The sequence below is a fragment of the Mauremys mutica genome, chromosome 11 (genome assembly GCF_020497125.1).
Source record: "Mauremys mutica isolate MM-2020 ecotype Southern chromosome 11, ASM2049712v1, whole genome shotgun sequence".
Classification (NCBI taxonomy): Eukaryota; Metazoa; Chordata; order Testudines; family Geoemydidae; genus Mauremys; species Mauremys mutica.
In genome coordinates, this window is record NC_059082.1 from 48,166,677 (window position 1) to 48,180,715 (window position 14,039).

At 51.5% G+C, this 14,039-nt stretch overlaps 1 protein-coding gene across 8 annotated transcripts in view; it reads right to left on the reverse strand.

The window, feature by feature from the left end:
• CRAMP1 (cramped chromatin regulator homolog 1) overlaps nt 1-14,039 on the reverse strand; it is a 120,932-nt gene that overhangs the window by 38,087 nt on the left and 68,806 nt on the right. For all 8 annotated transcript variants that reach the window (XM_044979755.1, XM_044979754.1, XM_044979759.1 and 5 more), the window contains 2 exons: nt 10,247-11,509; nt 5,888-6,062 (listed from right to left, as the gene is read on the reverse strand). In XM_044979755.1, coding sequence (XP_044835690.1) covers nt 5,888-6,062; nt 10,247-11,509 — 1,438 coding nt within the window. The remainder of the gene's footprint in view (nt 1-5,887; nt 6,063-10,246; nt 11,510-14,039) is intronic.

Consider the following 14,039-nt stretch of genomic DNA (forward strand, 5'->3'; position numbering starts at 1 on the left):
CACCGCCGGTGCGGTTTGTTAAGTCAGCGGGCAAGCCGGCTGTAATGAGGCCTCCTTCCCCTGACAGGCAGGACAGACGGTACTCCAGGTCCCTGTCCTGGAGACGTTCACGTTCCCGCCACTCCAGATCTCGGCACCGCTCGCAGTCCCGGTACCGCTCTCCATCACGGTACTGGTCGTACTCGCAGAGATGATCCCGGTCCCGGTCTCCTGACAGGCGCTATCGGCACCGATCCGGCTCTCGGTACCATTCCCGGTACCGGTCCTCCCACAGCCGCTCCCACCGTCGGGACTCGAGATCCCAGTCGACCTCCCGGCACCGGCACGGTCGATGGTCCCGGTCTCATTCCCGGCACTGTTCCCCGGCACCGTCCAGGGACAGACCGGCGGCATCGACGGCGCAGTCACACAGCCTCTCTGCACCGCCGTGGTCTTCGAGACAGCCGTCTGTCTCCTCTCAGGCCGACAGCGCAGCTGATCAGCGCACCGAGCCTCAAGGGCAAGACCAGGGACCTCCTCAATGGGGCTTCTGGACTCCATGGGCCTACCATGAGACTCAAGGAGTGCCCTTTTCCACTCAGCGCTCCAGGACATCCGACCACAGGGTGCCTGAGGCTACGGTCAGCAGACCTACTCCCACAGCCGTGGTAGAGGGGCTGCTGACATCCGTAGATGCGGAGCATCCCCCCGTCGAGGAGGCCCCGCAGCAGCTTGCTGAACCCCCGCAGGACACACTGGTCCCGGGCCTGTCATCCTCTTCCTCCCCGGATGAGGCGGTGGCAGGGGCGTCCGCCTCGGGCCCTCCCCTGATCAACCTTCGGGCCCATCAGGACTTGTTGCGACGGGTGGCCCAAAACATAAATCTGCCAGTTGAGGAGGTGGCAGAAGACGACGACCCTGTCATCAACATAATCGGAGCGGATGCGCCTCTTCGTGTAGCCCTGCCCTTTATCCGCACTATCCAGCGGAATGTGGACACTGTTTGGCAGTCACCAGCTTCCATCCCTCCGACCGCTCGGGGGGTGGAAAGAAAATACTCGGTCCCGTCCAAGGGATACGAGTACCTATACACACACCCAGCTCCATGCTCCTTGGTGGTCCAGTCGGTTAACAACCGTGAGCGACATGGCCAGCAAGCGCCAGCGCCTAAATCCAAAGAAGCGCGGCGCATGGACCTTTTGGGGCGTAAGGTCTATTCGGCCGGTGGCCTCCAGTTAAGAGTTGCTAACCAACTGGCTCTCCTCAGCAGGTACACCTATAACACCTTGGTGTCCCTCTCGAAGTTCTCTGAGCTTGTGCCATCCGACTCCCGACCTGAGTTTGCGGCCCTGGTTGAGGAGGGTAAGAAAGCGTCCCGGTCGGCCCTCCAAGCCTCTCTGGACTCTGCAGATTCGAGAGCCAGGACTTTGGCCTCTGGAGTGACCATGAGGAGAATTTCGTGGCTTCAGGCCTCCACGTTGCCGCCGGAGGTCCAACACACCATCCAGGACTTGCCATTTGATGGCCAGGGTCTCTTTTCTGAAAAGACAGACTCAAGGCTGCAGACCCTTAAAGATGGTCGAATCACGATTCGCTCCCTGGGCATGCATACGCCGGTTACCCAGAGGAGGTCCTTCCGGCCACAGCCGTACCGCCCGTTCAAACAGCCCAGACCGCGGCCGGATAACAGGTGCCAGGGCAGAGTGAACCGGCGCAGACAGTCGGGTAATCAGGGAAACCAGTCCCAACCGCCCTTGAAGCCTACTTCAGGGCCCAAACAGAACTTTTGATGGGACGCCCGAGGACGGCCCACCAGTTTCTTTACCGGATCCTTCCCCGTTGTTTTCCAACCGTCTCTCCCAGTTCCTACCGGCTTGGTCCCAGATAACATCTGACAGCTGGGTACTTCACACGGTGGAGTTTGGTTACCGCCTCCAGTTTGTTTCGCTCCCTCCCTCCCACCTACCCTACCCATCCCTCTTCAGGGACCCCTCTCACAAGCAATTCCTCTTGCAAGAGGTTGAGACTCTGTTGAGTTTGGGTGCCATAGAGGAGGTGCCGGAAGGCATGCGGGGCAGGGGTTTTTATTCCCGATATTTCCTAATCCCCAAGGCGAAGGGAGGTCTGCGACCAATCCTCGACCTCTGAGAGCTCAACAGATTTCTGGTCAAGCTCAAGTTCCGCATGGTCACCCTGGGGACCATTATCCCCTCCCTGGATCCGGGAGACTGGTTTGCCGCCCTCGACATGAAGGACGCGTATTTCCATATCACGATTTACCCTCCTCATCGACGCTACCTGCGCTTTGTCGTCAACCGCCAGCACTACCAATTTACGGTGCTCCCCTTCGGCCTTTCCACGGCACCGAGGGTCTTCACCAAGTGCATGGCAGTGGTCGCCGTGGCCCTTCGCCGTCGCCGAATACATGTGTACTCGTATCTCGACGACTGGCTGTTCCGCGGAACGTCCCAGCAGCTCGTAGCGCAACAAATGGCCGAGGTCATAGGCCTATTTCAACACTCAGATCCTTATGATCCTAGGCCTTATGATCAACGCCAAGAAGTCTACCTTGGCTCCAACGCAGAGGATAGACTTAATCGGCGCGGTCCTGGACTCCAATCTAGCCAGGGCCTGCCTCCCTATGCCTCGGCACCAGTCCATGTCTGCCATCATCCAAAGCGTGCAGTCCTTCCCGACGACAACGGTGCGCACCTGCCTCAGCCTCCTAGGCCACATGGCGGCGTGCACTTTTGTGACCCTATACGCGAAGCTCCGCCTTGGCACTTTTCAATCTTGGTTAGTGTCAGTTTACCGCCTGCACAGGGATTCTATAGACACGGTGGTCACGATCCCGAAGTCGGCCCTCGAGTCGCTCAACTGGTGGTTGGACCCAGGGGTGGTGTGCGCTGGAGTCCCGTTCCGCCCCCCTCACCCCTCCATCACACTGACTACGGACGCCTCGGCCATGGGGTGGGGTGCGCACCTCGGCGGCCTACAAACCCAGGGCCTCTGGTCACCCCGCGAGCTGACCCTCCACATCAACGTCAGGGAACTGCGAGCGGTTCGCTTGGCGTGTCAGACTTTTCGCTCCCACCTCCAAGGTCGCTGCGTGTCCGTCTTCACAGACAACACGACAGCGATGTTCTACATCAACAAGCAGGGCGGAGCACGTTCCTCCCTGCTTTGCACGGAAGCGATGCAACTGTGGGACTTTTGCATAGCCCACTCTATACACATAGTAGCATCGTTTCTCCCGAGAGTGCAGAACACGCTGGCAGACCGTCTCAGCAGGTCTTTCCTTTCCCACGAGTGGTTGATTCGTCCAGATGTGGTCCACACAATTTTCCAGAGGTGGGGTTTTTCCCGAATAGACCTTTTTGCCTCCAGAGAGAACAGGAAATGCCATCTGTTCTGCTCTTACCAGGGCAGCTCCCACGGCTCCCTCTCAGACGCATTCCTCCTCCCGTGGACGGATCACCTACTGTATGCCTTCCCTCCGTTCCCCCTTGTGCATCGGGTCCTGCTCAAGCTCCGGAGGGATAGAGCCCGCCTCATTCTCATTGCTCCGGCGTGGCCGAGACAGCACTGGTACACCCTGCTGTTCGATCTCTCAGTAGCGGCTCCTATTCCCCTCCCGTTATGGCCGGAACTCATAACACAGGACTTCGGCAGGCTTCGCCACCCGGACCTGCAGTCCCTCCACCTGACGGCTTGGCTCCTGCGTGGCTAACCCGAGTGGAGCGGGACTGTTCCGCTGCAGTGCAGCAGGTGCTGCTGGAGAGCAGGAAGCCTTCCACTCGGTCGACTTACCTCGCCAAGTGGAAGCGTTTCGCGCTCAGGTGTAATCAGAAAGGTCTCAATCCTCTCCTCATACCTATTCCCAAGATCCTGGACTATCTCTGGTCCCTCAAGGAGCAAGGCTTCGCCATCTCCTCCTTGAAGGTGCACCTGGCGGCAATTTCCGCCTTTAGGCCCAGCATTGGGGAACGTTCGGTCTTCTCCAATCATATGGTTTCCCGTTTTCTTAAGGGGCTAGAACGCTTATACCCTCCGGTATGGCGCCCAACTCCTACCTGGGATTTGAACTTGGTCTTAGCCAAGCTTATGGGAGCCCCCTTTGAGCCCTTGGCCACGTGTTCCCTTCTCTACTTGTCCTGGAAAACTGCCTTCCTCGTCGCGATTACTTCGTCGAGACGAGTCTCAGAGCTTCGTGCCCTAACGGCCGACCCGCCATACACTATCTTCCATAAGGACAAAGTGCAGCTTCGGCCACACTCTGCCTTCCTGCCTAAGGTAGTGTCGGCTTTCCATGTGAACCAGGACATATTCCTCCCGGTCTTCTTCCCGAAGCCGCACGCATCCCGTAGGAAACAACAGCTTCACAGCCTTGACGTGCATAGGGCCCTCGCCTTTTACATAGACCGGACGAAGCCTTTCCGCTGTTCGCCCCAGCTCTTTGTCACGGTAGCAGATCGCATGAAGGGCATGCCAGTCTCTTCTCAGCGGATTTCGGCCTGGGTGACGTCATGTATCAAGACATGCTACGAGCTCGCTCAGGTTCCGGCTGGTCATCTCTCCGCTCACTCTACAAGAGCGCAAGCCTCTTCTGCCGCCTTCCTGGCCAATGTCCCCATTCAGGACATCTGTCGAGCGGCGACCTGGTCGTCAATTCACACCTTTGCTTCCCACTACGCACTGGTGCAACAGTCCAGAGACGATGCAGCCTTTGGCTCAGCAGTCTTACACTCTGTCACGTCTCACTCTGACCCCACTGCCTAGGTAAGGCTTGGGAATCACCTAACTGGAATGCATAGGAGCAATCACTCGAAGAAGAAAAGACGATTACTCACCGTTGTAACTGTTGTTCTTCGAGATGTGTTGCTCCTATCCATTCCAGACCCGCCCTCCTTCCCCACTGTCGGAGTAGCCGGCAAGAAGGAACTGAGGAGCGGACGGGTCGGCTGGGGTATATATCTAGTGCTATAGCGGCGTCACTCCAGGGGGCGCCCAGCCGACCCACTGAGTGTTGCTAGGGTAAAAATCTTCTGACGAGCGTGCACGCAGCGTGCGCACACACCTAACTGGAATGGATATGAGCAACACATCTCGAAGAACAACAGTTACAACGGTGAGTAACCGTCTTTTATCCCCACATCCTTCACCCTTATGACACTGTACAATCCAACATCAGTCATTATCTCACAGAAGCAAGCTTCCCCAGGAAGACTGACTAGTGAGCGGCTTCCCTGATTGGAAAATGTTTTAAAGTCACATAATGTTAACCTACAGCATTCCCACATGTAAATTCATTATTGAGGTGGGTAGTTTGTAGGATTCAAAAAAATAAACCTGTATACGAGTAACTTGTAGTGACTCTAGATAAGTTACCAGGGATGTGTGTCTTCAACTGTCAAGAATGAATTATCATCCCTTCCCAACCAGCCACAGAAATAATATTGCAGAACAGATCAGGTGCATTATGGGTAAGAAAGATTTTTGTCGGTTATTTTTAGTAAAAGTCAGAGGCAATAAACAGACAGGTCAGAGGCAATAAACAAAAATGCACAGAAGTCCATGACCTGTCCCTGACTTTTATTAAAAAAACTGACAAAAATGGGGCTGACAGTGGGGTGAGAGCCCAAGCCCTGCTGAGGGATGGAAGGAGGGGTGGGAGGGTCCAGCACCCACTACCCGCAGCGGCTGAGAGCTGCAGGGCCCCCCCCACCGCCTGCAGCAGCTGAAGCTGAAAATGTCACAGAGGTCTCTAGAAGTCACCGAATCCGTGACTTCCGTGATGTAATCTTAGCCTTAATTATGGGAAGGGTTTCCTCTGAAGGATGGAACAGTGGGGTAGTGACTTGGTGGACCAATGGTATGATCCACTGAAGTCATTCCCATGGGTGCTCACCTGAGGAGCTGGAACTAACATTGGGAGAAAAGGTCTTGTTACGAAGAGCAGATTGGTTTCGTGCACAGCCTGGACTCCTGGTGCTGATGGCAATCACCTTCCCAGGAGGAGTCAGAGATTGCTCTTCTTGAGTAGGTTTTATAGGGGATGTGGCAACAGAGTTCATCTCAGGGGTCTGAAAAACCAAGCACAATTGTTCAAAATGCTGCCAGAATATCACAATAAATTATTTAACAAATGCCCTCCCAGGAAACTTAAAAAGTCACTAAGAACTTATCCATTATAGTGGACTGATCAGCATGTTCCTGCATTTCGTTAATGAAATGCCGTATGTGTAAGGTTACCATATTTCCTTACGCTGAATATGGGACACTGGTAAAATTACTCATATTCAAACAAGTTCAACGGCAATCAATCAGAACTATGCAGTACACATGTTCAAATTAACATCAAGTTGACTAAACCTGTTAAAAAGAAATACTACATACATTAACTCAGCACTTAAAGTCATCCTGGTTAACAATAACATTGTTTCGTTATTAGGTTGCTAGGTAAAGGTAATAATTGGAGATATACCAATCTCCTAGAACTAGAAGGGACCTTGAAAGGTCATTGAGTCCAGCCCCCTGCCTTCACTAGCAGGACCAATTTTTGCCCCAGATCCCTAAGTGGCCCCCTCAAGGATTGAACTCATAAGCCCTGGGTTTAGCAGGCCAATGCTCAAACCACTGAGCTATCCCTCCCCCCATTGCTGATCCATTAGAGAACATACTCGCTTAAAGTCGCACAATGTTCCATTACAAGGTTGTTTGGCTTGCCTCGCTATGCTCACCCGGCATTTCAGTCAGGGAGCGGGCAAGCCTCCAACCCTGCTCCCTGGCAGGAATGCTAGGTGGGCAGAATGGGGCAAGCCCCCGTGCCCTGACCCCACTCCCTGGATGGAACACCGGGCGGGCAGAATGGGGAAAGCCCCCACGCCCCAACCTTGCTATGCCCCTGCCTCAACCAAGCTTCACAATCATCATTGGTGAGTACTGTATTAAAATGTTTAAAATTATTTACAATGTATACTGTATATGTATATAATGACTTTTGTCTGGTGAAAATTTTTTCCCTGGAACCTAACCTCCCCTATTTACATTCATTCTTATGGGGAAACTGGATTAGCTTAACATCGTTTCACTTAAAGTAGCATTTTTCAGGAACATAACTACAACATTAAGCAAGGAGTTACTGTAGCTGGATTCTTTTTATTTATCTTGTTATCTTTAGGAGGAGTGATACATATAACCTTACCCCCCACAAACACATGGAGAGAAGTCTCACACACACACTCCTGTACACCTCTCTTATATGGGTGGGATTGGGGGTGAATGACCAACCCAACCCTCCCTGCCCAGCATTCTCCGCCCTCCATGTCTGACTGGGACCCAGGATGGACGCGCCTCTCCTGGTACCACATCTTCCAAGGCAACGCACAGGGGAGGCACACAGAGTCACATGGCCCCCCTCCCCAGATTTCTGCCAGGGTTCACACTAGAATGTGGCCTGCAGCAGCCTTTCAGCACTGTGTGAGAGGGAAGGGATGGGAGTTGCTTCCAGTTGCGGGGGAGGGGAGAAGGGTTGACTTGGCCCATATCTTTGCAGAGCTCATCTCTTCTCCTTCCCTCCCACGGTCCCCAGTGGCTGGAAGCAGTTTGTCCCTTATTGCCTACAAAGTGTTGAAAGGCAGCTAACACCTCCAGGCTGCTGCTGGCCACCGACATAACCCAGCTGCCTCCTATCACTCAGCTACAGTACGGGCAGGAAGGGGTTAAGCCCTAAGGATGCATTGTGCACCAGGGCCCAGAGAACCTGACTGCAGGGCTTCAGCGAACCCGGCTCAGCAGAGGGTGCCTAGGGGATGGAGCAGCCCCGCACTCCCTGTGGGTAGGACCCAAGGGGGTGGGCAGGCGAAGAGGGTGTTAAGCCCCTGCCTGGGGGCCTGCTGTGGAGCCTTCAGGGTCAGGGCACGAACAGGCTGGAAATTGCTTCCCATCACCACTTTAGAGCTTAGCTGACAAGCAGAGAGGCTTCCCCGTGCCAGCGCTGGGTGGGGCTTTGGTACACGCAGGACTCAGCTCCTCCTGGCCAGTGCCCTGGGCCGGAGGATCTTGGGCTTTCCCAGAGCACCAACGCAGCCAGAGGCAGTGGGAGAAGGAAGAAGCCTGGCAGCCAGGCTGTTGGTGAGCTGAGCACTCTGACCAGGGGCTGGTTCTCCGTGCAGTGCTGGGAGTGGGATGCACTCTGCCTGGGACAATATGGAGGACAAGTGGGGCTGGGGAAGGGGTGTGAAGGGGCACAGCAGGGAGAGGACAGTGAGAAGGGGAGTACGTAAAGGTAGGGGGGTGGGCAGCAGAGGTGATACGTAGCAGCCGCTGCCTGGTGCCTGCCTGCACTTACCAGTCACCGCAGCTCGCAGTGCGCAGCCAGTGTCAGCTGGAAACAGGACGGGGGTGGCAGGGCCCTGTTGGCCAAGAGACGGCATGCAGCAGGGGGCTGTGCTGACGGAGCAGCAGGGGGAGCGGCTGGCTCCGTGCACTGTAGTTTCGCCACCAGCCTTGCACACCCACCCCCATCCTCGACAACTGGACCCTCCCACTCACCGCTGGTGGATGGGCAGCTGGCGAGAAGAGATCTGGCCAGCAGCAGGACCCACCATTACTGATGGGGGGAGACAGAAAATACAGGACATTTTGCCCATTTTTAAGAAAAAGTCAGGACACCTGCAGGAGGGCTTAAATCTTTAAAAACAGGACGTCTGGTCACCCTACATATGTGAAACTTTATTATTTTGTTAGAATCAAGTTGGCATTTAATAGGCCTTATACTGCCAGTGGTTTGGGATCTTATCAGAAAAAGCCATAATGGAGGGAGGATTAAGACTTTAAGCAACAATAAGGTCTGCTTTTAGGTTCAGTAGCAAAACTGACAACTATCACATACTCAATAAAATAACCATCCAGTCAGGGCCGGCTCCAGGCACCAGCAAAAGAAGCAGGTGCTTGGGGCGGCTGATGGAAAGGGGCGGCACGTCCGGGTCTTCGGTGGCAATTCAGCAGCGGGTCCCTCAGTCCCTCTTTTCCTCTTTGAGCTGCCGCCAAAGTACCGCCAAAAAGGGAGAGAGGGAGTGAAGGACCTGCTGCCGATCGACTTTATCTTTTTTTTTTTCCACTTCGCCGCTTGGGGCGGCAAAAAAGCTGGAGCCGGCCCTGCATCCAGTTGCTTTCTTTTGTTGCAAAGATATGTGGACAACAAAGTCTGGTTGTAAAATGAGCTATTCTGACTTCGCATCAAAGGTGATCTGTTCTGAAATGCTGCCATTTTCCTATTTCAGATTATATCATAGCATTTAAAGTCAGAGCAACATGGTGAGGCTCTTTGCTAATGTTCCAGGCATACACAGTTAATTTCACTACAAAAGTTGTTTATGATGTTTTCTAACAAAGGCTGTCTTTTAAAAGAATCTGTATGTAACCACAGGCATAAAATTATCTCCCACACTTAATTGCAATGCAATTTGCTACAGTTTGTTTTATGCTGATAATCTTCATTTAAAGAAAAGAATCACAGCACAGTTAGCCATTCTGGCTTAGTTAGAATCATTAGAATATCAGGGTTGGAAGGGACCTCAGGAGGTTATCTAGTCCAACCCCCTGCTCAAAGCAGGACCAATCCCCAGACAATTTTTTGCCCCAGATCCCTACATAGCCCCCTCAAGGATTGAACTAACAACCCTGGGTTTAGCAGACCAGTGCTCAAACCACTGAACTATCCTTCCCCACGGGTTACATACAGTCTTGTGAAAAGAGTCAATCAATGCATCTTTTGTTAAAACAGATTTTTATCTTTCACCTCAACAGCATGGATTATCCAGACAGGCAATGCTGAATTACAGTCTGAATCAGTGATGGCTCAGCTGCCCCTGGAATTCACATCTAACCTGCTATTATTAAGAAGCTATTTCCAGGGCACACCTGGAGACAGCAAGAGAGTAACCTCTGATCACATGCTTCATGTGGCAGAAAGATCAGGCACAGCTGACAAAACTGATCTCCAGCGGAACTCGAGTAGCCTTAATCATAACAGCTACTGAAGGTGAAGACACATGGAATATTCTGTTAAAAGTTAAAATGGGATAAAAACTAGGAGGTGCAGCATATAGTGGAAGGAGTCTAACTCTTCTGCAAGCTGCCTGGGATGGTTTTCAGATAGAAATCTCTAAACGTCTCCATAGGGCTTACCATGGAAACAACAGGAACAAGCAATTGTCTCCAAAAATCAAGTGTCATGCATAGGACATCAGAGCTAGTTACTTACTGGTTTGGGGTTGACTTCGGTGGAGATGAGTTTTAAGAGGCAGTTGAGGAGTCTTTGCTTGTGAAAGATGGAAGATGTGGGGACAGCACTGGGTTCGGATGTTTCCTCCTTGGAATCCTGGGTTTCTGGCCCTAACACAGCTAGCCAGTCATATTCCAGCTGCAGCTTGTTTGGCTTGCCCATCATGAGGTAAACCTCAGCCAACGTAAGGCTCTCAGAGTTTCGTAGACTCCATCCCTCCTCTCTGATTTGTTGAGCAAGTCGGCTTGGGTCATCCTTGAGAGGCTTTGCAGAAGGTTGTCCCTGAGTTGAATGCAGAAATGAAGAGCTCAGCTTCTCTTGAGTCTCCTCCACTACTGCATCTTGTAAACCCTTAGTAAAAGCATCAGGCTGTGGTCCCTGGCTGTGGCTAGCTTGAGTTTCAGATCTGGATAGGCCACTGCCAGGCGATGCTATCCCACCTCTTGCCATCTGTGCAGAACAGGGGTCAGCTGCCTCTGTACTCTCAGCTGGAAGAGCCACAGGAGAGACACTCCCAGCTGAGGGACAAGGATCTTTCCCTTGCAGTTTGTCTGTGCAAAAACATTTCTCTGGGACAATCAGATCGTGACAGGACTTCATATACCGAGGGAATGGATCGAGCAGAGAGAGTTCCTCCAGGTCAGGGATCTTGCTGCAAACACAAACTGTGTTGCATGATGGCAGCTTGGTTGCTTGGTCACTGGCCAGGGCCTCCTCACTCTCGGTGCAGAAAGCCACGAGGATTGGCTTCTCCAGACTCCCTCCAGGGTCCTGAAGTCCAGAAGGTGGTTTTTCGAGAGTTTGTGTGATGCTGAGATCAGGGGGTCCTTCTGTCAGGCCACTCTCTGGGGAGACATCTCCAGGGCTTGCAGAGACTTCCGCTATGGGCTGAGAGGTTCTGCCTGGCTCTATAGTGCTCTCTGTCCTTCCACCACTCTTACCCTCTGATCCCCGAGGGTACTTCAGCTGCCCTCTGGCTGTCCCCTGACCACTCTGTATTCCCAAGATTTGGGCAGGAGGCAATAAGTGAGAGTCCTTTGTGTTCTGTTTGCATTTGCCAGTTTCCTGCCAATGCACTGTGCAGAAAGCCTTGGAGTGGACTACTCTGGCCACCTCAGGGAGAGGGGTGAGAGTACAGTTCTCTCCTGGGAAGAGATGAAGCATCACTTTCTCCTCTGAGAGGTTGCCTCTTGCTTCTGAATCTCTGGAGTCCTGAAGCTGCCGTTCCTCTAGTGTTTGACGCTAAATATACTTTGTCAAAGATTACAACCATCTTACGTTATGCAGATTAGCTGCAGCATCAGCCACAAATATCCCTAAAAAGAACATCTGGCTGCCCAATTTGTAGATTAAGAGATTAATAAGCAGCTCTCCATTCAGGATAGATGTGTATGTTCTGTAATCAGGAATTATGCCTTTACATGTTGAGAAGGAAATATACCCAAGATCACAATTTTTCCATGAACAGCAAGCTGATCCTACATTCTAGGACAAGGTCACTGGCCTCAGCTTCACTTACAGATTTATAGTTTAAGGTCAGAAGGGACAAATCTGATTTAGTCTGACCTTAATAACACAGACTATAGGATTTACCTGAATTAATTCCCGCTTGAATTAGAGCACATCTTGTAGAAAAACATCCAACCTTGATTTAAAAATTGCCAGTGATTGAGAACCCACTGGATCTTGTTATACCCTTGTCTGTTAGACTGAAGAGCCATCTACTATCAAATTTCTGTTCTTCATATAGGTAGTTACAGACTGATCAAATCAACCCTTAACCTTCTCTTTGATAAGCAAAATATATTGGGCTCCTTAACTCTATCACTATAAGGCATGTTTTTCCAATCCTTTAATCATTCTTGTGGCTCTTCTCTGAACCCTCCCCGATTTACCAACACTCTTGTGCAGCAGACTAGAAATTCCATGGCAACTTTGTTTAAATTAAAAAGGGAAGTTTTCACTGATTTTGGTATAAAAATGGACTACAAAGTCAGTACAGTAGCCCCATGTTATATATTTTCACCATGGTATCTGTCTCCACATGTAAGGTACTAATCTGCAGCTGCTGCAAGGCTTACGAGTTAAAGACTTTGAACTGGGAGATTGGTCCCAGGCTAAGAAAGAAATTCTGCCTGTGTAATAAGAACTGAAAACTGCCTGAAACATCCAGTGGGGTGGAAAAACGGCTTGATTCAAATCTTGCTTAGTCCATAGAATTTAGACTGCAATTTTATTTTTATTTCTTATGTAACTAACTTTGAGCTCTATGCCTGCTACTTAAAATCTATTTTTCTGTAGTTACTAAATTTATCTGTTTGAAGTGCTTGGGAAATCTCAGCTCAGGTTAACAAGGGTTGTTGCATGTCCACCACCCTTTGTTGGAGTGGCAAACTAATTAATGAGCTTGCACTGTTCAAGGGAGTCTTGAGCAGTGTAAGACAGCTTGGTAATTCATGACCTTGAACTGCAATGTCACTGATACATACGCCTTCCATCCAAAGACAGCTAGCCTTTTCCAATCTCAATCACATGGGGTTGACTTGGGGTGATGTTGCCTGCTGCATACATTAACTGGATCTACAATGATTGAATTGGGTTGAGGATTTTAAACAAAGTCGGCCTCTTTGGGAGGGACATAATATTTTTTGTTGGCTCTCTTGCAGGTTGGGGCCATGGAGGCTGGTGTCTGCCAGATGACTTTAGCAGGAGCCAAAAGCACCTCATTAATTGGGAGAGCAATTCTGGAGGAGGAGGAGGAAGTGTGCAGAATATCCACCAGCTTGTGATGTGTATCTGCTACCTCATGTAGGGGAATTTGCACCTCATCCACCACCCACTTAGTAAGATCTTGAAAATTCTTAAAATCATCAGCTAGTGATGGAGGGGAGACATCACAGCCTCATCTGGTGAAGATGAGAAGTTTGCTGGAGAGGCAGCCTCCCTTTCGAGCCTTTCCTCCAGTCCTTCAAAAGTTTCCATCTCCTCCAGTTCAGGGGTTCTGGATAGCAAAGGTATCAGAAACCGTCCGGCTGACTCTCACTGGGAGACACTGGACACCCATGAAGAATCCCAATATGGCCATTGGGGATGCCCAAGGAGGCCTGTACCAAAATTGCAGGTTGGCATGAGGGTGAGGAGGACCCTAGTACTGTGACGGCGTGCCATAGTGAGAGAACAGAGAAATAACATCCTCTTGGTCACTGGCAGACTCATTACTGTGTAAAGGTGGGGGGGAGGGATAGCTCAGTGGTTTGAGCATTGGCCCACTAAACCCAGGGTTGTGAGTTCAATCCTTGAGGGGGCCACTTAGGGATCTGGGGCAAAAATCAGTACTTGGTCCTGCTAGTGAAGACAGAGGGCTGGACTCGATGACCCTTCGGGGTCCCTTCCAGTTCTAGGAGATACGTATATCTGACTAGGGTGTTGGCAGTAAATGGCGAGGCGCTATGGGTGATTCCGGGCACCAAGATCTGCTTTGTACCAGGACCCTGGTACCAAGTAATGGGGATTGTGGTTCTTCTGTGACCTCCAGGTCTCTAGGGTACCAGAACTCTTGTGGTACTGTTGACTCACTTGGTACTGTGTAGGAGTGTCGGTGATACGTTGTCAGTACCGATGGTTGCCTATGTGCAGAATACTCTAGGGATGGGACTTTTGCCACACTCGGTACTGGTGCTTTACTCAGTGCTACTCACTTAGAAGCAGTGAAGACTTTTTTCTTCTTCTTAGGGGGTGGTATGCTGCCTCAGAGCTTGAGCCCCGGCATCTC